The following is a 22,930-nucleotide window of genomic DNA, read 5'->3' on the forward strand; positions in this document are numbered from 1 at the left end:
TGATCCTCAAACTGCATGCATGAGCTAACAGAAAAGTATTTCTCAAATCAAGTCTGCTCTGTCACACATAGGAATTGTTTCAATATTAAAAATGTATTACATTCAAGCGAATAAATCTTGATTGACATCGAAACTCCTGGCTTACAATAAAGTTTTTAAAATTTTCTTTTCAGCTGTGTGCTAGCGTCAACGAATTAAAAAAACAACAACTTAAAATCAGTTTTATGTTTGATCATAAACACCAAACTCCGGCCCATAATGCACTTGGGCTGCAGTGACGTCACGGGGGCTGAACCAAAACGAGTAAGGGGGTGGGCTGGGCTGCGGCCCCAAGAGGAGGCAGAAACAAAACAGAAGGGAGGAAAACAGTTTCAACCCTAAAATATAAAAAATAAAATAAATGATGAGGTAGAATCCGTCATCCCTGTGTGCTAGGTGGGTACAATCTTTTCACCGCCTCGCTTGTGTCAGTACTCCAGTCCAGGTTTCCTCCGTATTGCAGCTAGTTTAGCTCGGCTAGGCTAACTAGCGGCGTCGGGCATCTTTCTGCCTTAAGTGGCGCCATGGAGGCGTCGATAAATAAACCTCCTCATTTGCGTGCCCCTCTAGCTCCTCAAAACAACAACCAACATTTGTGTTTAAACTAGGGTTGAACGATTTGGAAGGAAAACAAGGTATCATTTTGCTACTTGTACACTTGCGCCTTCAGATGCGAGTTACATTTGTAAAGTGACCATGCTTGTAACTCAAAACCTCATCATTGAAGTGAACGGAAATCCCATTCATTCATGCCCACTTGCAAGCTTGCGCTCCAACCACGTTTAAATGCAATTAGGAGATGTTGGCAAACATGGAGGGGGGGCGTAAACGCAATTATCCTCTTTGTAAACTTCTTTCTGCCTGATGTATTAACCAGGCTGTTTCCTGCCCGCTTCAATGCACTAAACCATGGCTGCTAGGAGTGTCCATGTCCCCCTGCTGCTGCTGATCTTCTCCCTGTGGGCCCCGCAGACATCATCTGAGAGCTCAGGTATTATCGGTTGGACCATTAGACTTCACGTGGTCAGATCTTGACATTTGATGATCTTAAAAACTACGCGAAGGGTGCAAATATTTTTTTGGAACAAGGTCCGTCTGCATCTCCCCCACCAGAGGGTCAGCTACTGTGCCTGTGCGACGGTTCCAAGTGCCTGCAGGAGCAGTGCCGCGGCACGCGCTGCTTCTCGTCGGTACGCGTGGGCAGCGGCGGCGTGGTGTTTGAGCGCGGCTGCCTGGAGGGTCCCAAGAAGACGCGGCTGCACTGTTCCACGCCGCCTTCCTCCCACCAGGCCATCCACTGCTGCTCGCGCCGCCTGTGTAACGCCAACACCACCAGGAGTGCCGTTATGGCCATGCTGCCTTCAGGTAGTCCAAGAAGTCTTTTTCAGAAACAGTTGAAGCCTATGTTCATTTACCTTCAGCTACTCTCGTCCCTATTTGTCGGCGTAGCTCCGCGGGGCGAGCCGGTCGGCTACGGCGCCGGCACGCTGGCTCTCCTGGCGCTGGGCCCGGTATTGGCGCTGGCGCTGCTGTCGGTGGCGTCGGCGCTGCTCTGCAGGAGGCTCCACCGGGGATACCTTCACAGGCTGCAGGAGTTTGACACTGAGCACGGGGCCGTGGACGGACTCATCACCTCCAACGCGGGGGACGGCACTTTAGCCGTAAGAACAACACTGACTGGGAAGCTGCGGCTCCGACTAAACGGGTCTGTCTTGGTTTTCGAGGATCTGCTGGACCACTCGTGCACATCGGGAAGCGGGTCGGGCCTTCCTTTCTTGGTTCAGAGGACTGTTGCCAGGCAGATTAGTCTGATGGAGTGTGTAGGTGAGTGTCGGAACATCTAAAAAAATCTATTGACATTTATGGTTAGCATAACATTCGATACAATTAATTAATTTTGTAAAATGATTTTTCCGCCTTTTAATACGTCCGTTCTAGGCAAGGGCCGTTACGGCGAGGTGTGGCGAGGCCAGTGGCAAGGCGAGAACGTGGCTGTCAAGATATTCTCCTCCAGGGACGAAAGGTCCTGGTTCCGAGAGACCGAGATTTACAACACTGTGCTCCTGAGACACGAAAACATCCTGGGTAGGCATCGAGTCGTTACCAATGAGTCAGGGCGTGGTTTCAAGGTTTTATTTTTTTACCGCCGCAGGCTTCATAGCGTCCGACATGACGTCGCGCAACTCCAGCACGCAGCTGTGGCTGATCACGCACTACCACGAGAACGGCTCCCTGTACGACTATCTTCAGCGCGTGGCGGTGGAGACGCGCGAAGGCCTGGCCATGGCGGCGTCGGTGGCCAGCGGCCTGGTACACTTGCACACCGAGATCTTCGGCGCTGAAGGCAAGCCGGCCATCGCTCACCGTGACCTGAAAAGCAAGAACATCCTGGTGACCAAGGAGCTACGCTGCTGCATCGCAGATTTGGGTGAGCTATCTGCGGAGAAATAGCCCAGTAGCGTTCTGATCCGGTATGATAAGTCCGCCCTTCTATGTTTCAGGTCTGGCGGTGACACACTCGCAGGCCGACAACCTGCTGGACGCGGGCAACAACCCCAAAGTGGGCACCAAGCGCTACATGGCTCCCGAGGTCCTGGACGAGAGCTTACACACAAAGTGCTTTGACGCCTTCAAGCGGGTGGACGTCTGGGCCTTCGGGCTGGTGCTGTGGGAGATCGCCAGACGCTCGTACAGCAACGGTGAAAGATTTTTTTTCTTTTCTCCCTACGGAGCTTGACGATTAACCTCCAGTGGTTCTCCTTCCCCCGCAGGTATCGTGGAAGAATACAAGCCTCCGTTCTACGATCAGGTGCCGAGCGACCCGAGCTTCGAGGACATGAGGAAGGTGGTGTGTGTGGAGCAGCAGAGGCCCTTCATTCCCAATCGCTGGTTCTCCGACCCGGTACGTACTTTAGAGAGAAGGCTTGGCGGTATACACACCGGACTTGAACTGTTCTTCTTGGTAGACCCTGTCGGCTTTGGTGAAGCTGATGAAGGAATGCTGGTACCAGAACCCGTCGGCCAGGCTGACAGCGCTGCGCATCAAGAAGACCCTGGATAAGATTCACAGCTGCCTGGACAAGGTAAAAGATTCGTGAGAGACGGACGGATGGGCGAGCCGGAACGGTTTTTCCTTTTTAATCCCGTGGCGGCCTTTCTGCGGACTTTTGCTACCGAGCCACACGGAGGACGGTGGACTTCTTAATCGAACTGATGTCGTCTTTTCCGATCCATGGCTTCAATGCGGCGAGAGACAAAAATCGACAAGCGGTTAGCGAGATGCTAAACGCTACCACAAAGACTACTACGGTATTATTGAAAAAGGCAAGCATCACTGAAACAACTTTATTACTTTATCAGTCAAATACACGAGTATATAGGGGGAAATGAAATTAATCCGTGATTTACTGTTTGCAATTGTCTTGGATTAAAAGAAAAAAGAGAAAAACTTGTAGCACTCTTACTTTTGGCAATAAAACGCCTAATTCCGAACAGGCTCCGCCCACTGTGTCACATTTGTCATTATGCAACTTGCAAGGAGGCAATCAAACACTACAAAAGCCAGGTGTGCCAGCATTTCTCAATTTTTCCCATTTTATTTTGTCCTACGTGACCTGGTTTACTGCAAAGACACTTTAGGACCGACTCCGGCTTCAGACAATAACACAATCAGTGAGTACACGCTTCCAGTGTCCAAATATTGGTGCAGTGGTTTGGGGAATAAGAGTTGAGCTTTCTCACCCTTTTGCAGAACGCTGATTCTCAACTGCGTTAAGCCGATGATATTTCTTTAACATTATTTCACCGTACTTAATTTTCTCAAAAGATGAATAGTAATGAACGGGCCAGAGTTTGACACCCCTGTTCTAAACCTCCTTAAACTATAAAGAAAGAAAAAAAACATGGTGCCCCTAGTGGCGGTTGGTTATACTGCTGGCAGTAGATCTCCGCCAACCTTAATTATTTAACTAATGGATAAATAGTTCATTAATTACCCCATATTCGCTACATCATCGGTTACAAAAGGAGACTGACACTGTTCGAAAGCAATTCATTTCACGGCATACGTCAAAATCTGCATTTATTAACTCTGCAAATTGGAACTCGATAGAAACGTGAAATGTTCCGGGACGCATGAAATGGAGCTTTTCACCATATTTAGGGCTCCAGGTGACTTCCTTCACAATCCAACATTTGACCCATTTCGCCTTTTTCCACCACTACCTTGGTCAAACGTTAACTAGTAGCAATGCATGATGGTGAAAAGGTTCATTCATGTTTTTCTTTTCTTCTTACATACTATGTTTCGAGCGCGGTTCTAACGTTAGTACATAGCAAAGCGTTATTTTCATGCCATCTATTGAGATGAATGAGATCTCCAAAAAAATACCGAATGGGTAAAGATGACCTGCTGTGTGTCACTGTGTGTGTGTGTGTGTCAAATTCCAGAGGCGTGCGATGCGCGCATTATTTCTCAGGGCTTTTTTTTTTTTCTTTCAACTTGAGTTTGTCTTTCCAACGAGTGATTTTCAGATCATGTTGGGCGCCACGCTGTAGAGCGCCACGTCGCCCGTCACCCGCAGCAAGTTGACGTCTTCCAGGCCGCCCACGCGGTGCTCGTACTCCAGCAGGTGGTTTCCGTCCACGGCCACCTTGAACTCGTCCTCGTCCACCAGGATCTTCAGCTGCGCGGAGAAACAAACGTCAGCGGATTTGGAAAAAGTCCAAAGTTTTACATTTTACGCTTACCTCAAAGCGCTGGCCTGGAACAAAAGGGAAAACTCCGTCCCTTTCCTCCGGCCCCCAACAGCCTGCGATGTTGGTGTTTCTGACGATGATCTGCTCGGGGAAGCGAGGGTTGAAGTGAAAGACCACGTCGGAACCCTTCATGAAGTCCACGTGGAATCTGTAACCCAGGGGTAAAAAAAAAAAACATTTTCTAAATGGAAACCTCTCTGGCTAAACATCAAGCGGAATGAGAAGACACCTGTCCGCTCCCGGGACCGGCTCGCCGACGATGGTGATGACGAGACGCGGCATCAGTCCGGCGTGGAGCGGGAGATCGTACGGCACCATCTGCGAAAAGCAGAATATCAGGTTTGTATTTGAAGCCGACCGCAACGTGACTGCTCCGTAGCTTCTTCTTGGGACGCAACTTTGCTGCAACAAGAACATTTTGTCGGTGAATAACAGACATGTTAATCCGGGAAAAAAAAAAAAATCACCAATGTCGCTCTGCACAAACCACCGAGTCATTCCAAAAAAGAGCAAAAGTAAATCACACCTTTTATTTGTAGAGACTTACAAAAGTGTTTCAAACATTTTGTTAATGCAGCAAAAAAATATCAAATGTAATAAATGTGTCCATCATAGTATTTAATGAATATATTATAACACCGCCGCTCAGTCTCTCCCCCTACACCGTGTTCTACTCAAACCACATGTCGATTCTGGAAGTGATGTCCTTTGTCCCTTTCATTTATATGGCGGATAAAATCTGGGCTGAAAGACAAGAAGACATTTTCAAAAATAACCTTTGTTTCACATAATGGACTTGTTGATGAAGCTTCTTGCCCCCAGCAGAGCCCTCCTCAAGACATTCCAGCAGCCACAACCCAGATGATTTGCCCTTACAAAACCGCCTTTAACCAGACCACTCGGTGAAAAAACATCAAGCCAGAAAAAAAGTGGAAGTTTGTCCCCACAGAGGCTTCACTGCACACCACCGCAAGCCAGCAAGCAAACGGACTGGACACGGTTCTTCGTACTCACCAGCATGCCTCCTGGAGCAGCAGGGTTGTTGTAAGGGCTCATGGGGCCGGGACCTGGACCGAAGGGGCCAGTTGCCGGCGGGAAACCTCCGCCTCCGTGGCCCCAAGAGCCAGTGGGAATTGGGGGAAAGCCTCCACCGGGGGGGAAAGCAGGGAAACCGCCTGGGCCGGCGGAAGGGGGGAAACCGCCAGGGCCGGCGGAAGGGGGGAAACCGCCAGGGCCGGCGGAAGGGGGGAAACCGCCCGGACCCCCTGGGCCGTACATGCCGTTACCCCCTGCTGGGTAGTTACCCGGGAGAGGCATGTTGGGATAAGACCCGGGAGGAGCGCCGGGACCGGAGGGGAAAGGTCCAGCTGGGTATGGAACGGGCCCACCGGGTAATTGACCGGGTGCTCCTTCAGGTGGGTAATGCCCCGGGAACTGGCCGGGTGCCCCGGGGCTGGCGGGGTACTGCCCCGGAGCCCCTGGCGCCGGAGGGTATTGTCCAGGCATACCGGGACCCGATGGGAATCCACCCGGCGCCGAAGGGGGCCCCGGGTAGTGGCCCGGTGCCCCAGGGCCGGAGGGGAAGGGGAACTGGCCCGGCGCCCCGGGGCCGGTGCCGCCGGGGAAACCGGAGGGGGCCGAGGGCTGGGTGGGAGCTCCAGGGGCTGACGAGGGCCATCCGGGGTTGGAAGGAGGCGGAGGGTTGTTTGCCGGTGCCAACGGATTGGTGTTGCCTTGTTGTTTGGCCTGGCTTGGGGTACTGTCTCCCAAAGCATCTGTTAGCTACCGTGGGAGGGGAAACAAGTGCCATCATATAAAAAGAACTGTGACACAAACGTGCGTTCAGGAGAACTTACCGAGAAATCCGACATGACCTAAAAGAAAGACAAAAATGAATGAGTATTTTTGGGGCGGGTACCAAGCTGTCCAGCAGGAGGGAGTGTCACACACGCACAGGCAAATCTGAGTAATACCACACTAAATATTTCCATTCTGAGCAAATGAGTAACAAAGTCCACAAAAGTGGATGCCCGAGTGGACTGAAAGGACGTTAGGCTAAGCAAATCAAGCGCTGTCATCGCGTGCATGCTAAAGGCTATTTACTTAATTGGCCAAACGAGCTAAGTTGCTACACTGTGTTGACAGGGCGAGTGCGCTAAATGTAGCTGCAAAACTGCTAGCGAAGGCTAACTCCGTAGTTTGTCAACTCCACTTGCAGTAAAAGAAGACATTAGGAGGGAATATAACGGTGTTGTCAATAAGAACCTCGCCGTGTGGTGGAGTCTTCAGAGGTGAAAGTGGGTCGCTTGTTGTCCAGGAGTGTAGGCCAGTTAGCCAGCCCAGTTCGCCTCCTTTAGCTAACTACAAGCTACCGCAGCTGCCTGACACAACTCTTCAAACAGGAAGTTCGGGCACGCCCATTTGGTGACGTCACTATATGCGAAACCAAAACAAAATCTTCATTTTATTATGTTTACATTAGGACGACAAAGGTATTATTGAATGTAGAAATAGAATACATTTTAGATGATACTGGTTTCATAATGACCAAATGAAGTTGAATTTTATTCATTGTAATTTATGTGAAATCAGATAATATCATAATAATCCCCACAGTTTGTCACCGATCCAGCGGATTTTTACATTATTAATACTAAAAAATGTAAGAATAGATTTTTCTAGACAACGATGAGTGACAATGTTGAAATTTAGAAGGAGGATCTCTTGTTCCGGATTGGTCAGAGTCGTCACAAGCTGCTGTGAAGTTTCTAAAAAACCAAAAACATTGAACGCGTCTCTGACATTCCGAGCAGCAGCCTTCCGCGTCTTCGAGCTTGGAACTCCGAAAACAACAATGGTGAGTGTGTCGTTTATGTCAGGGACGGAGTTGACATCACATTCACTTGTGCGTTTTCGTTTGCTGTTGTTGACGAACATAAAGTTTTGAAGGTACGGTTGCGCGAGGAAAATTACGGCCTTTGGCTGGCTATCGTTAGCTTGGTAGCCTTAGCATGAGTGCCACCCGCTAATGTCAAGCGCAAAATCAAATTCTCAACCGGCTTCCGGATATGGGTGTTAAAATAAAAGCTGACCTGCTCTGACCAGTTTGGATTTTATGTACGTATTATATTAGCATTGTGTATATAATTCGTGGGATTAATATTAAATTGACAAATTAACATGGATCACAAATGGGTACGGTGTTACAGTGACCGAATAGTGCCCCATTTTAAAAGTAATCAAATTGTTTTAATCTCTGATGAAAACAGTTGTCTTATTGTGAAGGAGAATATAGCCAGGTTTTTGTGTCTGGGTGGAAACTTGCTGCTGCGGATGCCAATAATGTGTTTCAACAAGCAAGATGTTCCACCAGATGGTCTTCTTTTCTTGCTCTTCCTGATGTTTTTAAAAGAATTTGACGCCCTTGGGTGTTTTTGACAACGTGTCTCTCCAATAAAAGAGAATTAGCTGCTAACTTACATAAAGCTGTCTTAGCTTTATGTAAGTTAGCAGTCTTCCTGTCGCAAGTGTCATTTGTGGTTCCTCATTCTTTGTCTTCTTATCGAGCTGCACTTCCCGTTTTGTCACTTGCGCTGAAAGTCGGCCAAATCTCCAAGGATCTTCTCAAAGCTCAGAGAAATCCCGCCTGCGGACCATCTGTTGAGGAAGATGCAATTATAACATGAAGATTTTGAAGGAGCTCATGTCTGTGTGCTGTGAAGTTATATAACGTGACGAGGAAGTGACGCCAATGTGCAGAGCATTAAAATCCTTTTTGTTGTTGTTTTTGGCTGTGGGTCAGATGGGGTTATTTGGATGGTCTTTTTTTTTTTTTCATCAGAGTGAATCACTGACTGTGTGCGATGTGGATGAAGATCTGATCGAGAAGTTGAAGAAGTTCCGTCTGCGCAAGGAGACCAACAACGCGGCCATCGTCAGTAAGTATGGATTTTATACTTGGAGCCTGAAGTTTTCCTTGAGATTCTGTGCACAATCCGTTTCATCAGTCCAAAATCCTTGACGGTTTCCTCAAAGTGGGTCACCCGCCGCCTTTAAGCCATAAGCCAGTGCTCTTATTTACACATGCTGGGGAGATTGGTCTACGTTCCCCACTGGGTTGGGCCAAATGAAGGACCATGCGTTTAGTCCATTTGGAATCTACTCGTGTGACGTTCTAAACAAGGCCACCCGCTGTGACCTCTTTCGTCTTTTCTTAATCCAGTAATCTTGATTTGTCCATTCACTGTTTGATCCCCTCCAGTGAAGATCAATCGAGAGAAGCAGCTGGTGGTCTTGGATGAAGAACACGAGGTACGTCGAATCGTTGACGCTCGACTCGGTGGCGAGCGTCGGCTCATCTGTTTTGTTCCAGGATATTTCTCCCGACGACCTGAAAGAAGAGCTCCCGGAGAGGCAGCCTCGATTCGTGGCGTACAGTTACAAATACCAACACGACGACGGCCGCGTCTCCTACCCCCTTTGCTTCATCTTTGTGAGCCCCGTGGGTACGTACGCAAAGTGCCCGGTGCTTCACGGCGGACGTGCGAGTTCCTTGCTCAGCAGAATGTTCTGTGTTTGAGGCAGGTTGCAATCCGGAGCAGCAGATGATGTACGCGGGCAGTAAAAACAGGCTGGTGCAAACTGCGCAAATGACCAAGGTTTGTGAACGGGCGAGTATCGTTACTATCGGTACTTTCCTTTTTTCAAGAATTGTAAAGTTCTGCACATTCCGAGTCTGAATTTCAAACGTTGCCATTGCAGGTGTTTGAAATCCGAAACACAGAGGACCTGACGGAGGAATGGCTCCGGGAGAAACTGCGCTTCTTCCGCTAAGGAACCTGGGCAGGTTCATATGCGCTGTCCTCTTTGCCAGCCACCTCCTGATTTGAATCCTGTTTACGACTTACTGTCTTGTTCTAGACTTCTCACTGGTTAAAATGTTTTGGGGGGGGTCCTTGAGGCAGGGACTGTTATTGCTGAGTATACATGCGCTAACCATCTTGTCCCGTTTTGTGTCGAATGAAAGTTCTCATAGTGGACCAAGACTCATCCTCACTTCCCAAGTGTTTTGGGAGGGTTTCCACCGGTTCCAAAAGTATTAGTTTCACTCCTTTTGTCTTACCTTTGCAAGTACTGTTTATCTTTTTATTATTATTTTTTTTTTTGCAGTTTCTGTTTGGGAGATCAAACATCCTGCCTCAACATGTGAAATTCAAATAGTGATGAGATAGTTTTAGTATGCAATCAAGATGGCCGACAAGTTGTTTACTATACCATCCACAGTCTTATAATCCAAGCAGGAAAGGAATCTGGAGTGAAAAGTGACGTTTACAATTGCGAAGAATTAAAAATCTTGTGCTTCTTCGATCGGATTTGAACTAATGAGCCCTTTTAGCTTATTAGCTAATAGTTGCACCATATTTTGTGGTATGTCCACTTTTTTTTAGGCGGAATGCAGGGTTACGTATACACGTGTTGGCTCCTATGACATCATCTGGTGCTCTCATCTCAAAACATTCCAAACTGGACAATTGACACACTTTGCAAAAATCTTGAAGGCTGAGTGTCCTTATTCCGATTTATTATTATTATTTTTTGCGAGTCGTGTTGGTGAATTTTGTGGAGATAATGAATGCTACATGTTCTTCGAACGACACCAATCTGGAATGTTTCATGAGGAAATTTAAAAAATATATATTGTTGCTGGATTACAATTCTCTGAATGTGTTGAATTCCTGTTTCAGGCTCCACTTCCCTTAACGTCATCTTGGATTTGTACGGATGGCAAAAACTAGTTGATTTGAAAACACCATTATGCCAATTTTGTATGAATTTTTTATTTTTTTAATCAGCGGATTATTTCACCCACGGTTTTTCCGTGTATTGGATGTGCCAGTGGCGTTAAACTTTGTGCCAGTAACCTTTTTTGATTTTTCACGTTCATATATTTGTTATTGTATTGGATCATTGGTAGATCTTTTCAAATCACATTTGCTTTCATTAATAGTCCAAAAGTGAACCTGTGAGTAATAAAGCTTTGATGGGCAGGATAAAAAAAAAAATCACAAGTTATCGTTTTGGTCAAATGACAGTTCTTCAAAACAATGTGTCACCTGTAACATTTAAATACAAGACTCAAAAGTCAACCACAGGTTAACTGTTTTGATTATTTTTTTTCAATTTGATTCAGCTGTATTCTATTTGATATATTTACTGACACTCCTTTTTTTTTAAAGAAAAGCCTGAGTAAGCGTTGGTAATATGGTGACTGCTTCCCTTGTCGTTGGAATAATAATATAGTGCCGTAGTAGTCGTCCTGCTGTTTTTCCTTACTGAATGACAAAATGAAATTTTATCAAACAGTGAAACTTGAGATACAGTTCTGTATTTGTATTTTTCCTTACTGTACTTTATTATGAGAATGCATCTATAATCTCCTGTTGTCACAATAAAGATGTTGCTAATGTTAAACTTGTTTTCCCTGGAGTCACTTCTTTGTACTGAATGTTGTAAATATGCGTTTTTTAAGAGGATTAACAACTTCGGCACTCAATTTCCTATTCGCTCTTGTTAACATATAAAAAAAAAAGCTTCGGAAAACAACAACAAAATCGACCTACAAAAAATGAATGGGTTCCCAAGATGTTGTGCCTGCAGTGATCTTAAATGTCCACAAGACGGCGGTAAGTGAACTGGAGGGGACGTGACAAGGCTCCGTAGGCGACTGGAGAAGAAGAAACAACCAGGATCAGAATCGTTGGAACAGTCCGGGGCTGGGTTAGCTCCGTTCCGTTGCGAGGGCTTCCTGCTACCCGCATCATCCACCGACCAGGATTAGACGACACGAATCGGAGCGGAGGGACACCATGGCGTTCACGTTCGCGGCCTTTTGCTACATGCTCGCGTTATTGCTCACGGCGGCGCTCATCTTCTTCGCCATCTGGCACGTAAGTGTAAATTGCTCACGTGTTGTTTTTGGCGTTGCGGTTTAGCAGAAAAAGGAACCCCAGGCCATGTTGGACTGATTACGCTTCTGACGTAACTCAACATTAACATGTGTGGAATTATTGTTACGTCCGCACTGACGTAATTCTTCGAGAATGCCGTTGACGGCTCAAATCAACGCGATATGTCGCTTCGTTCTTGGTGTGATACGTTGATGTTATTTAACTTTAGAATAAGACAAGTTTGTTGGTTTTGGGTTTTTACAAAATCAATATTGTCGCTGTCGAATGTGAAACTAGTTGTTTAGCGTCTTTTCCCGAGCTAACAAGCTAGCAGGTTTAGCGCTAGCGCCGGACGAGAGTCGCGTGGTTGTGGTAATCTCGCGAGAAGACAGGATCCATTCACCACAGTTAGATTAAAGATTACAATGGGATTTTCTATTCAACATTCCTGTGAAATCAAAATCTTCCCATCACTGCTGAGCTATTTTTAGAACAGAACATATTTTTATCCACTGAGAAATCTGCACATTTTATGACAGGTTGTGGTCAATTTTCTTCCTGCAGATAATTGCATTCGACGAGCTCAAGACGGACTACAAAAATCCCATCGACCAGTGTAACACTTTAAATCCCGTAAGTGATCTTCCCACCTCCACCCCGCCGCCCTTTCTCTTCTTACGAGCGCATGCCGCAACGCTCCGATTGGATTAACAGAAACTTTTTCAATCATTCTTCTGCACTGTCTTGCTAAATGAATAACCTGGTTTAGCCATGCCTTCTTCCCTCTGTCCAAACTCTAACGCTATTTTTTTTTTTTGTCCTTCCTCCCCTTTCCTAATCCGCTTTGTTTTTACACATTGCCCCCCTTAACCCGCCCCCCCCCCAAAAAAAAGACAGTCGAAAAGGTCAAAAAGATTAAACGAGTCAAACTTGCCCTGAAGGTTTGTACCAGTTTTGAAAACTGCCCGTTCATTGTGCACGAAGCATTAGTGTTTGCAAATGTCTTTTCAGTTAGCTAACGTAACTCAACGTTCGGGTTCCTTTCGACTTTGGACGATACCTCGAGTCCACCTTTTTTGTCTTGCAGTCTTTTTGTCTGGAAATAAACATGCGTTGACACGCTGTAAGAGTGGCGTTAATCGAAGTGATGCAAAGTCAAGCTGTTAACTGAAAAGACTTGCAAAGGCTCTGAACCTGCATGATGTCCTGATGATGACTATTTCTACGATGACCTCCCCTTTTGTTTTTGCACACCGATACAGTGACTGAAAGTTGAGGTCAGGTGATCAGGTCCGTCAGTCTGCTCTCCAAACTTTTACACCAAGCCACCACCAAATAGACATATTTGAGTACCAGTAGAATATAAAATAAGTGTACCTAATCATTTTATTTTTTTATATGTAGATGCATTATTGATTGACAGGGTTTCACTAGTGGGGGGGAGCAAAAATGTCATTTTTTTTGAGGGGGGTTGAGGTGGTTCTTGGATTGCATTTAGCAGCACAGTGCAGGGTTTTCAACACATGTGAAAGCCCACCATCCCATTCTAAGTCCCCCCCCCCCTCCACCTTTGCACCATGCACGCCCCTCAAATTTGATTCTCAGCATTTACTGTGATTTATTGATGCGGCATTATCTCCAAGCATGACGCTTTTGTGTCATTGTGGTTTGGATGAGGTGCTCCAATGGCGGCTTGGTTTCTGACTTTTCTGTGTTGTGCTTTTTGTCTCCTCGGGGCTTTCCAGCTGGTGCTCCCGGAATATCTCATCCACTTCTTCTTCTGCGTCATGTTCTTCTGCGCCACCGAGTGGCTCACGCTCGTCCTCAACCTGCCGCTGCTGGCCTACCACGTCTGGAGGTGCGTGTGTGCCATCAAGACCATTTGACTTGCTCGTGTGCTCAAGCGTTGAGGTTTTTTCTTTTGCAGGTACATGAGCAGACCCGTGATGAGCTGTCCGGGACTGTACGACCCGACGACCATCATGAACGCCGACATCCTGGCTTTCTGTCAGAAGGAAGGCTGGTGCAAGCTGGCCTTCTACCTCCTCTCCTTCTTCTACTATCTCTACGGGTACGCCTCGAATGATTGAAAGAGACGTGAAGTTGTTGCCACCAGACTTCTCGCGAATGTTGTTGTGCTCGTGTCTTGTCCAGCATGATCTACGTTTTGGTGAGCTCGTAAGACGGAAAAGCACGGATGATGACTGCGGAATGGGTCGGGACGCTCTTGGATCTCGAAGCTGTGTGAACACACATGCGCGCACATACCACCGGCACACATTCAAGGGAGCGGACAGAGATGACCACAATCAGCAACACCAGACGCCAACCTTGACTCTCTCGGGGTCAACATTCTACGGACAAACCCGAAAAGGACAATTTTGTTCTTTTTCATCCCCTTCTTCCCCCCCCCCCCTCCTTTTTAGGTTTCGTGGCGGCCGATGGTAGCTTGTCGACACAACCTAAGAGTGCTTACAAATTAGTTAGATATTTTTCCCATCTGTCTTTTGACAGCTAGATTTTGAATTTGGGCGTGGTACCGCCATGGCAACCGGACACTTGTCGTGTCGAAAGTGTACATTTGCCCAACTTGAAAGGTAGACTTAACAGTTGGCTCCAGCTTGAAACGTCCTCGACCAACTGCGAACGAGCTCTACTCTTTGTGGTTTATTGTACTTATTTGCCCTCTTCCGAGTTTACTTTTGCGTCATTTTTCTTTTGGACGTCTCCGGCACGCCTCGCTATGAGCCAGTCTTGATGCTTTAGATGCTAGCGGCAGCGTCAGACAGGTTTTTATTGTCATGTGTTCATTGTGTGCAGAAACAGGGTGAAATGTATCATGTCGCATCACCTAAATGTCACTTTTAAGATCAGTTAAGTTTATATAATGAAAATAAAACCATCCCACTCTGTTTTAGTTTGTTGTTTCCCTTTATCATATTTCTAATATTTCGAAAGAGTTTAGAAATTCTTCCCTTTTATACATTCAGTTTGTATTGCAGCGCACCAAATGACGTCACCCATCATCGAGAAACTGAGCGCTCCGTGTGAACTTCTTGGCTCTCCCGGTAGGCGGCGTAGTTTTCCCGGAATTCGTGGAGGAAGTTGTATTGCTGGCAAAGAAGAATGGGGATATAAAAGCCTGAAAAGTGTGAGCGCAACTTCGAATTCCTGAAACGGGAGAGCTGCGCTACTTTGAGGGTCTGTATGGCTCCCCGTCCTCGGTGCGCCCGCAAGATGTCGATGGCTTCGTCGGGCGTCATGGTTACGGAGAGCTGGATGAGCAGGCAGGCGACGACTGGAAAAGAAGTGAGTGACAGCAATCGCGGAAAATAAAGGGCTCAAAATGAAATAGATTTTTTTTTACTTAATGCAGAGCGTCCCAGGCCTCCATAGCAGCTGCCAAACAAAAAACAAAAAAAAACTTAACCTCCATTTCTACGACTACTAGGGCGATTGTAATTCCTCACTGGATGAGGGTCCTGCGGTTGGCCTCTAGACTGCGCTGCAGCTCGTCCAGGATGTGTCCACACTGCTCCAGCTGGGGCGCCTCCCCGTCAAGGAAGGGCATGTGGTGCACGCTCAGACCCTTCTGTTGGTAGACCTCCAGAAGCGAGGGCACGCGGTACTTGGACAACTCGCCTCGTGTGCAAAGCACAAACACGTCCTGCACGCCTTGGTTGTGAAGCTCCTCTGCACTCAAACACACCGACAGCGGTGTTTGTATTGGCGAGTGTCCAAAAAGGAAATATATTTTTGAGATGCTCTATGACAGCAGTGTGGCCTCACCGACGTCTTTGTGCACACTCCTGCGTATATCCTTATATCTGCAACCTGAACACACACACACGTATCATTTTGTTGCACCAACATGAAGGAACAAGTTGCCACTTTCTACCTGGAAGGGAACATATGCCCACGAACTGATTGGAGCCCACTTCAGACAAAGGGACCCTGAAAGGCAAAATAAATGTTTATACTATCAGACACGGGAAAACAAAGAATTAGACACTTGTGAAGAAGCTTAAGGAGGTGCAGTGCAAAGAAGTTTGAAGGCTGACCAGGAAATGTCCAAAGAAGGCGCTCCTTCCTCGCCGACATTGTCTTCTTCAGACGAAGAGTCAAACTGATTGCTTCTCATATTTTGGTTAAAAAAAAATCACCAAGAGGATTTTCAGGACGCAATCTCACTCAGGAGTTTCGTCAGAGAATTTTGGAGACGTGTGCAGAAAAGACACTCTTGATCGAAGCAAATACGAAAAAAAACATACGCCACGGTTATATGATGTCATATATTGAGAAGATATACGGAAAATGTAGTAATTGTATCTTAATTTTCCTCACCGTCCAAGCACACACTCGAAATATTTTGACAGCAACGTCGCCGTCAGCTGTTTCCGGGTATTTGAAAAAAAAATGCATCAAGGCAGTAGCCAATCAGAAAAAATATAGCCGCGCCCTTTTTGTGACGCAGTAGGTTGGCTTGATTTTATTACCACGTTAAACGAGACGGGCGGGATCACAGGCGTGTGGACCAATGGCGGGCGGGGAATAAACAATTGAGTGTTCCTAACATTGACAGTCGAAGTTTGAAAGTATTGTTTGGCACACCGGTTTATTTGACCTTCAATTTATTTAACTTTTCATGCGGGGGCTTTATTTTTTAGTTTTCAGTAATATCACAAACTTACAAAACAGACGCTCACTTTCACTTTTCATTTGAGAATGTCCTGTGTGCGTGCGTGTGCCCGCGCTGTGCGTGCGTATGTCCGCGTGCGTGCGCGCCCGCGTGAGATTTGCACAGTCATGGCGCTGGAATCTCTCCTCGCCTTATTTTGATAACTACTCCTGTGTCGGACCTTTTCTTCCTCTTCAATGGAAGGCGCCTCTACTCCCACAGGACACTTTTAAATATTTCCTCTTCATCTGTGTTGTAAACACACTCGGGAAAACCCTGAAAAGACATTTACGTCCTCTTCAATACGAGACTTTTGGGACTTTTTCGTCGTCGGTAGTGGCGAGCAGATATTCGAAGGGAGGTTGATTGAGGTCAGTGAACTATGTTTTGACACATTTTAAAAGTACTTTAAATAGTTAATATAAGCTCGAGTGTGGTTGCCTTTTTTTCTATGCCCTACAAAATGGATTGTTGATCTGTGACGTCACACGGGGGGGGGCTGCTGACACCAATAATGTACTTTAATGTGAGCGTGTGTGGCGATATTGATTACTATTATTAAGTGTCATAAAACACATTTCACTCTGAGTGAATAGTTCACAAAAAGGTCCTACAAGCATCATGATTAATGATTGTTTAACCAGCTCTAAAATTAACACCCTGAAATAGATTTTTACCCCACCTAAAAAATGTGTGTAAATTAGTCTCTTCGATGCTCTAATATATGTAAAAAAAAAAAAAAAAAAAGGGGTGCATACTTTATCACAATGTGGACCTGCCAATGCGCAGTAAGCGGTTTTAAATTGGGTTTCTTCGAATGTACTGCAAAAACGTTTGAACGTATTGGTAAAACAGATTAAATGCTAAAAATGGCATATTTTTCCAAAATGCAACCCGAGTATTGTGCAATGCAGCTGTTTCACAGGTGGACAGGGCAAAGGTCACCAACAGTGATAATAAAGTAAATGCTGTTTTATATTAAAAAAAAAAAAAGCTGCTAATATTGAATGTTGTTTTCTGCATCAGCGTTAGTGAAGAAACTCAACTCTGATAAATGTGTTCGTGACTTTAAGTATTGTGTAATGATTTCATAATTATACAAAACAATCTCGGTGTTATTTCCAACTGCAACAATGACATGGCAGAAAAGATTGTTACGTAATATCGCAACAGACCTAGGCTCATCTTGTCATTGCAGTTCTTTTTTTTTTTTTACCTTGTGGACAAAGGTCAAGCAAATCACTCGTGTGCACGTTGTGGTTGTCAATGATTAACCCGCTTATCAAACAGCAGTAGTTCATGTACCACCATCATATTAACTGCAAAGATGATTGAGTGATAGCCCAAATGTACTTCTGAGTATAATCAATCCCGTTGCGAAACTGAAATTGTAACGTTATAGATAACGAAACGCTTTGCACATTTCTGGACAAGCAATGATTACTATGACTACTGCGGTTTTACTACTGAATTCCTGTACACTATTTTCCCTCTGTGTCAGCATGGAGAAGTCGGGCAACAAGCCCCAAGTGCCCGCCCCCAACTACGGAGGTCATATGATGGCGTGTTAAAGAGGCCGAGGGAACTGCAGGCTGAATACATTTGATTGTGCAACGCGTGCCCTAGTAAATCTTTTTGCAGAAGCTGGCGCCTCCAATCACGAGTTTGAAGAATTAAACACGTGGATTTTTTTCCCACTGCTTATGTGATGGTAAAGGCACGTGACTGATGGCTAGAAAGGTTAAGTAAGTGACGCATTGGGAAGGCTGCGCAAATAATGAATTTTTTTGGAAAAAATATATTTCGGGCCCAAAAATCAGCCGAAAAAACGTGACTCACAGAAGTTTATTTATTTATTATTTTAATTTAGTTTTATTTTGACAGTCACATAAGTAGTAATAACAGGATCATGTTGCATAAACGCTGTCTCGTTGATTCTCGATTGCAGGATCACCACGGCAAAAAGAAGATTCCAAATCAGTCTCGTGAGTGGCCACGAATCAACTACCGATGCATCTGATTGGATCCGATGGTGGACGACCTGTAGATTGACCGCTGGGTCAGGATTTCCTACCGTCAGCCATGCTGGAGCGATAAAATGGAGTCGCACATGGTATCAATGGATTTCAACTCTGGCGTTGATGGGAGGCAACTTTTGGACATCAGTGAATTGAAGACACAAAGACATACGGGCTAAATTCAGTCAACTGCAATCCCGCCATGCATTGCCCGTTGAGGAAGAAGCCGCCGACGCGCGGCTCGGACTTCTCCGCCATCGCCGTGCCCTCTATGCACGGCTCGGGCTATCTGGACTACACGGTGGAGAGTCACGCCTCCAAGTCACTGGAGATCATGGACGAGTTCAGGAGGCAGGAGATGCTGTGCGACTTGGTGCTGCGCGTCACCAACAAGGACAAGACCATCGACTTTAAGGTCAGGACTACGGCGAGCAAAAAAAAGACAAAATGCAATATTTCGTTATGATTTTCCCGCATCAGGTGCACAAGCTGGTGCTGGCCTCCTGCAGCCCGTACTTCCGGGCCATGTTCACCAGCAGCTTCAAAGAGTGCCAAGCCTCCGAGGTCACCCTGCGCGACGTCTGCCCCCAAGTGCTGGGGAGGCTCATTGACTTTGCATACACGTCGCATATCATCGTGGGCGAGAAGTGCGTACTGCACGTACTCTTGGCCGCCATGAGGTAAGTCCTTGGAAAGCGGAGGCGGACGCGACCTCACCGCCGGTTTCAACCTTTCTCGCGTCAGGTTCCAGATGGAGGACGTGGCGAAGGCGTGCTGCGACTTTCTCACCAAGCATCTGGAATCGTCCAACGTCATCGGCATCACTCGCTTCGCCGAGGAGCTGGGATGCGCCGACTTGTACCAGCGCGGCCGCGAGTACATCAACACGCACTTCAGTGAGGTGACGCAAAAACGACACGACATCCCGCTACATTGTCTTGCGGCTTTGAATCGATTCCGGGATTTATTCTCTCATTGGTATTTATAGCCGGTCGCACCCACTCGGCCTTTCTCATACTCTTCATAATTGCACAGGTGAGGCTGGATGACGTCAGAAAAATATTCAAAGCTCGAAAGCGCTCACCTCAAGGCGAAAGCTTCCGCACTAAATATAAATGCCGTTGTTTGACTTTACAACAGAAGCTGCCGATTAAAAGGACTCTCCGATTAATCGCTGGGATCTCGCAATGCGCATTGTCATCTTGAGTCGCAAGTCATCTTGGAATGAATTGATGAAATCGATTCTTCACCTCGCCCTTTGTTTATTTCTCAATTGTTATTCAAGACAAAGCTTCCTTTTTGGGCTCCAGGTGACGAAAGAAGACGAATTCTTCAATCTGTCTCACTGCCAGCTGCTGGAACTCATAAGTCAGGACAGCATCAAGGTGCTCTGTGAGTCCGAGGTACGTGTTGACTCATGAACGCCACCCCGAGGTCCTCCAAATTTGGGATGGGTATGGAAAAAAAATACACAAAGACGCTATTATGTAAGGTCACGTCGAATGGATTTCCATGGCAGGTGTACAAAGCGTGTACGGACTGGGTGCGGTGGGACATGGAGAATCGAGCCCAGTATCTCCACGCGCTCCTCAACGCTGTGCACATCTACGCCCTTCCACCAAAGTTCCTCAAAAACCAACTTCTGTCCTGCCCCATTCTCAGCAAGGTACTTCAACTTGAGCCTTTGCTCCGAGTCGTATTTCCTTTTTCCGCACTTTTCTTTTTTCTTTTGTGCTGCAGGCGAACGCTTGCAAGGACTTCCTGTCGAAAATCTTCCAGGAAATGACATTGAGGATGGTTCCTCCGGCACCCATACGTGGAACGCAACTCATCTACGTGGCCGGCGGGTATTTATCTATGTTGTATTTTTTCGGCCTCCAAAAATGCTGCCCGCTTTTTCGTATTTTCGATTGTTCTTTTCCAAACTGTCTTCTTGTCGTCTTTTCGGAGATACCGGCAGCATTCCCTGGCCACCATGGAGGCGTTCGACCCCGTCCGCAAAGTTTGGCTCAAACTGGCCGACATGGCGGCTCCCAGCAGCGGCTTGGGGGCGTGCACCCTCTTCGGCTTGCTCTACACGGTACGGCGCCGCTCGCTCGGTCGGACCCAGTGGGGCGTCGTGCCGCCGAGATCACAGTGTCTTTCGGGCCTTCAGGTGGGCGGCAGGAATCTGTCGCTGGAAAGTATGACCGAGTCCAGCGCCTTGTGCTGCTACAACCCCATGACCAACCAGTGGAGCCAACGCGCGGCGCTCAACACGCCGCGGAACCGGGTGGGGGTGGGCGTGGTGGATGGCTGCATCTACGCCGTGGGGGGCTCGCAGGGCGGCACGCTGCACAACACTGTGGAGCGGTGAGTGACAGCACGGCCCAGGCAAACCGTTTTAATCAAATGGGAAATAGAATACCGTAATTTTCGGACTATAAGTCGCACCGGAGTATAATTCGCACCAGCCATAAAATGCCCAAAAAAGTGAAAAAAAAACATATATGTATATAAGTCGCCCCCCACCCAAACTATGAAAAAAACTGCGACTTATAGTCCAAAAATTACGGTAAATCTTTATTGTCATTGTCACACAACAAAATTTAAAAATAATAATAATAATCCAACTTTTACAGGTGGGACCCGGAGACCAATCGTTGGTCCTACGTGTCCCCAATGCCGGTGGCCCGCCTAGGGGCCGGAGTGGCGGCCTACGGAGGAGCGCTCTACGTGGTGGGCGGCCTGGTCGGGCAGAGCCGATCCAACGCGGTTGAGAAATACCAGCCCGACAGCAACAGCTGGCAGCAGCTAGCGCCCATGAGCATCGCGCGCAGCGGACTTGGTGAGCTAGCTTCGCCGCAGCTCGAGTCGAGCGGGAGGAAAAGTGGAGTGTTGTAGAATTGATCATGTCAAACAAAATGAAACGGCGCCGATTTTTTGGGCAGGCCTGGTGTGCGTCAACGCTCACCTGTACGCCATTGGCGGCTACGACGGTCGCGACCAGCTGGCCGTGGTAGAGCGCTACAACATTTCCCGAAACACGTGGGAGCCCCGGGCGTCCATGCAGTGCTGCCGGAGCACGCACGGCGTGGCCGTGCACCAGGGGCGCATCTTTGTGCTCGGTCAGTTCACGCTCAAATCTCACGGCGACCGAGCGGGTACCTCGTGCTTGTTTCCAACTGTGCCTTTGTCATCGTCCTCCAGGAGGCTTCAACCAGCACGACTTTGTGTCCAGCGTGGAGTGCTACTGCCCGGAGAACAACGAGTGGACGTACGTGAGCGACATGACGCTGGGGCGGAGCGGCATGGGCGTGGCCGTCACCATGGAGCCCTGTCCCGCCAGCCTGCCCCCGGAGGAGGACGATGATGACGGCGACGAACACTGACGTTTTCGCAAGTGGACGCTACTGTGGATTGCTGCAGGTGGACTTTTTTTTTTTTTTACCAAGGTGCTACAACAACAACGACAGTGGTATTTTGAGACACAACGTTACTTTTCTTAAATTATCCTCGCCCACTGAAATGTATTGATTCTAGCCTAAAAAAAAAAGTGTAAGATCCCCATCATGGTCCGAAGTGCACTCGTATCATGAGATTGCACTTGTGATCTGTAATTGTATGATTTAATTCGATGTTTTCATTCCTCACAGTGAGTTTCTGCCAAGATGCTTCCATGTTTACTTCCTAGTCACCTGACTAGATTTTTATTATGTGAAAATCAATAAAATAAATAGCACGAAGAATTTTCACATCGGTATAAATTTGCTCTTTACCGGATTCCACCACTAGGTGGTGCAAGAGACCCAAGAAAAGCGTATTTTATATGGATGTACGTATGCGTGCATGTACGTGTGTGTGCGTGTGTGTATATATATATATATATATATATATATATATTTTTTTTTTTTTTTACTAAGTTCATCTTGTTTTTCCTTTTCAATTACTTCACTGGTTCTTCTATATCAAACATATATATATATAAATATATGTGTGTGTGTATATATATATATATATATATGTGAGTAGGGCGTGAGGGTGGTGGGCTTGTGTGTGCGTTCATGCAATGTCACCTTCACGGCGTGCCTCCGTGGCGGTTGGCATCCTTCACAATGAAACAGATTAGCTTTGCAAGGCTGCGATGTTGATGAGGTCATCATGCGCCAATGTCACACACTCGCATGCACAGATAAAGTTAAAGCCCACCCAGCCGCCCCCACTACTTTTCGCCACCCTGTCACGCATACTTCCGGGTACATTGCAAATTTCTGCTCGCAAATCGAAGGAAAAATTCCAAATGATAGCTCGTGTCTCTATGACATTTATTTTGAAAGTGGACTTCAATTGCGAGTGGCGTTAAATAGCTTGAAGCTTCTTTTTTGATGAATTGAAGAATGGCTAACTGTTGCTCGTGATGAAGTGAGTTGGAATGACTTTACTTTTGCCATACAGTGATCGTAATCTCAGATTTGTGCTCACAAATCAAAGGAAAAATTCCAAATGATAGC

General features: G+C 46.8%; 6 protein-coding genes across 8 annotated transcripts; 4 read left to right on the forward strand and 2 right to left on the reverse strand.

Annotated features, from left to right (window-relative positions):
• Nucleotides 1-285: 285 nt before the first annotated feature.
• On the forward strand, nt 286-4,581 carry acvr1l (activin A receptor, type 1 like). 2 transcript variants are annotated; one of them, XM_061301238.1, is made up of 10 exons: nt 286-435; nt 917-1,030; nt 1,129-1,404; nt 1,489-1,700; nt 1,764-1,863; nt 1,978-2,124; nt 2,192-2,467; nt 2,541-2,738; nt 2,811-2,941; nt 3,006-4,581. In XM_061301238.1, exons 2-10 carry the CDS (start codon nt 949-951, stop codon nt 3,135-3,137), a joined length of 1,554 nt encoding a protein of 517 aa, XP_061157222.1. In that variant the 5' UTR covers nt 286-435; nt 917-948; the 3' UTR covers nt 3,138-4,581. The 2 variants fall into 2 exon arrangements, with proteins under 2 accessions (XP_061157222.1, XP_061157223.1); XM_061301239.1 differs by having other exon boundaries at nt 1,153-1,404.
• On the reverse strand, nt 4,079-7,213 carry lgals3a (lectin, galactoside binding soluble 3a). Its single transcript, XM_061301244.1, has 6 exons — nt 7,063-7,213; nt 6,654-6,671; nt 5,812-6,579; nt 5,027-5,115; nt 4,789-4,945; nt 4,079-4,724 (listed from the first exon to the last, which is right to left on the reverse strand). The coding sequence occupies exons 2-6, from the start codon at nt 6,666-6,668 to the stop codon at nt 4,569-4,571; spliced, it is 1,185 nt and encodes a 394-aa protein (XP_061157228.1). The 5' UTR covers nt 6,669-6,671; nt 7,063-7,213; the 3' UTR covers nt 4,079-4,568.
• Nucleotides 7,214-7,495: 282 nt separating this feature from the next.
• On the forward strand, nt 7,496-11,268 carry gmfb (glia maturation factor, beta). The gene is made up of 6 exons (XM_061301248.1): nt 7,496-7,654; nt 8,639-8,735; nt 9,059-9,108; nt 9,170-9,302; nt 9,382-9,455; nt 9,559-11,268. The coding sequence occupies exons 1-6, from the start codon at nt 7,496-7,498 to the stop codon at nt 9,628-9,630; spliced, it is 585 nt and encodes a 194-aa protein (XP_061157232.1). The 3' UTR covers nt 9,631-11,268.
• A 245-nt stretch (nt 11,269-11,513) lies between these two features.
• On the forward strand, nt 11,514-14,656 carry cnih1 (cornichon family AMPA receptor auxiliary protein 1). Its single transcript, XM_061301249.1, has 5 exons — nt 11,514-11,744; nt 12,309-12,377; nt 13,490-13,602; nt 13,672-13,815; nt 13,899-14,656. The coding sequence occupies exons 1-5, from the start codon at nt 11,664-11,666 to the stop codon at nt 13,924-13,926; spliced, it is 435 nt and encodes a 144-aa protein (XP_061157233.1). The 5' UTR covers nt 11,514-11,663; the 3' UTR covers nt 13,927-14,656.
• On the reverse strand, nt 14,657-16,218 carry cdkn3 (cyclin dependent kinase inhibitor 3). Its single transcript, XM_061301247.1, has 8 exons — nt 16,089-16,218; nt 15,806-15,983; nt 15,643-15,698; nt 15,534-15,578; nt 15,215-15,437; nt 15,112-15,143; nt 14,939-15,042; nt 14,657-14,857 (listed from the first exon to the last, which is right to left on the reverse strand). Exons 2-8 carry the CDS (start codon nt 15,883-15,885, stop codon nt 14,768-14,770), a joined length of 630 nt encoding a protein of 209 aa, XP_061157231.1. The 5' UTR covers nt 15,886-15,983; nt 16,089-16,218; the 3' UTR covers nt 14,657-14,767.
• keap1a (kelch-like ECH-associated protein 1a) lies at nt 14,915-22,168 on the forward strand. Of its 2 annotated transcripts, none has more exons than XM_061301237.1 (12): nt 14,915-15,053; nt 18,371-18,855; nt 18,921-19,120; nt 19,185-19,341; nt 19,751-19,843; nt 19,960-20,106; nt 20,181-20,287; nt 20,391-20,520; nt 20,596-20,792; nt 21,062-21,267; nt 21,371-21,547; nt 21,630-22,168. In XM_061301237.1, exons 2-12 carry the CDS (start codon nt 18,643-18,645, stop codon nt 21,809-21,811), a joined length of 1,809 nt encoding a protein of 602 aa, XP_061157221.1. In that variant the 5' UTR covers nt 14,915-15,053; nt 18,371-18,642; the 3' UTR covers nt 21,812-22,168. The 2 variants fall into 2 exon arrangements, with proteins under 2 accessions (XP_061157221.1, XP_061157220.1); XM_061301236.1 differs by lacking the exon at nt 14,915-15,053 and adding an exon at nt 16,332-16,793.
• The last annotated feature ends 762 nt before the right edge of the window (nt 22,169-22,930 follow it).

The sequence above is a fragment of the Syngnathus typhle genome, linkage group LG16, assembly GCF_033458585.1.
Source record: "Syngnathus typhle isolate RoL2023-S1 ecotype Sweden linkage group LG16, RoL_Styp_1.0, whole genome shotgun sequence".
Taxonomy (NCBI): domain Eukaryota; kingdom Metazoa; phylum Chordata; class Actinopteri; order Syngnathiformes; family Syngnathidae; genus Syngnathus; species Syngnathus typhle.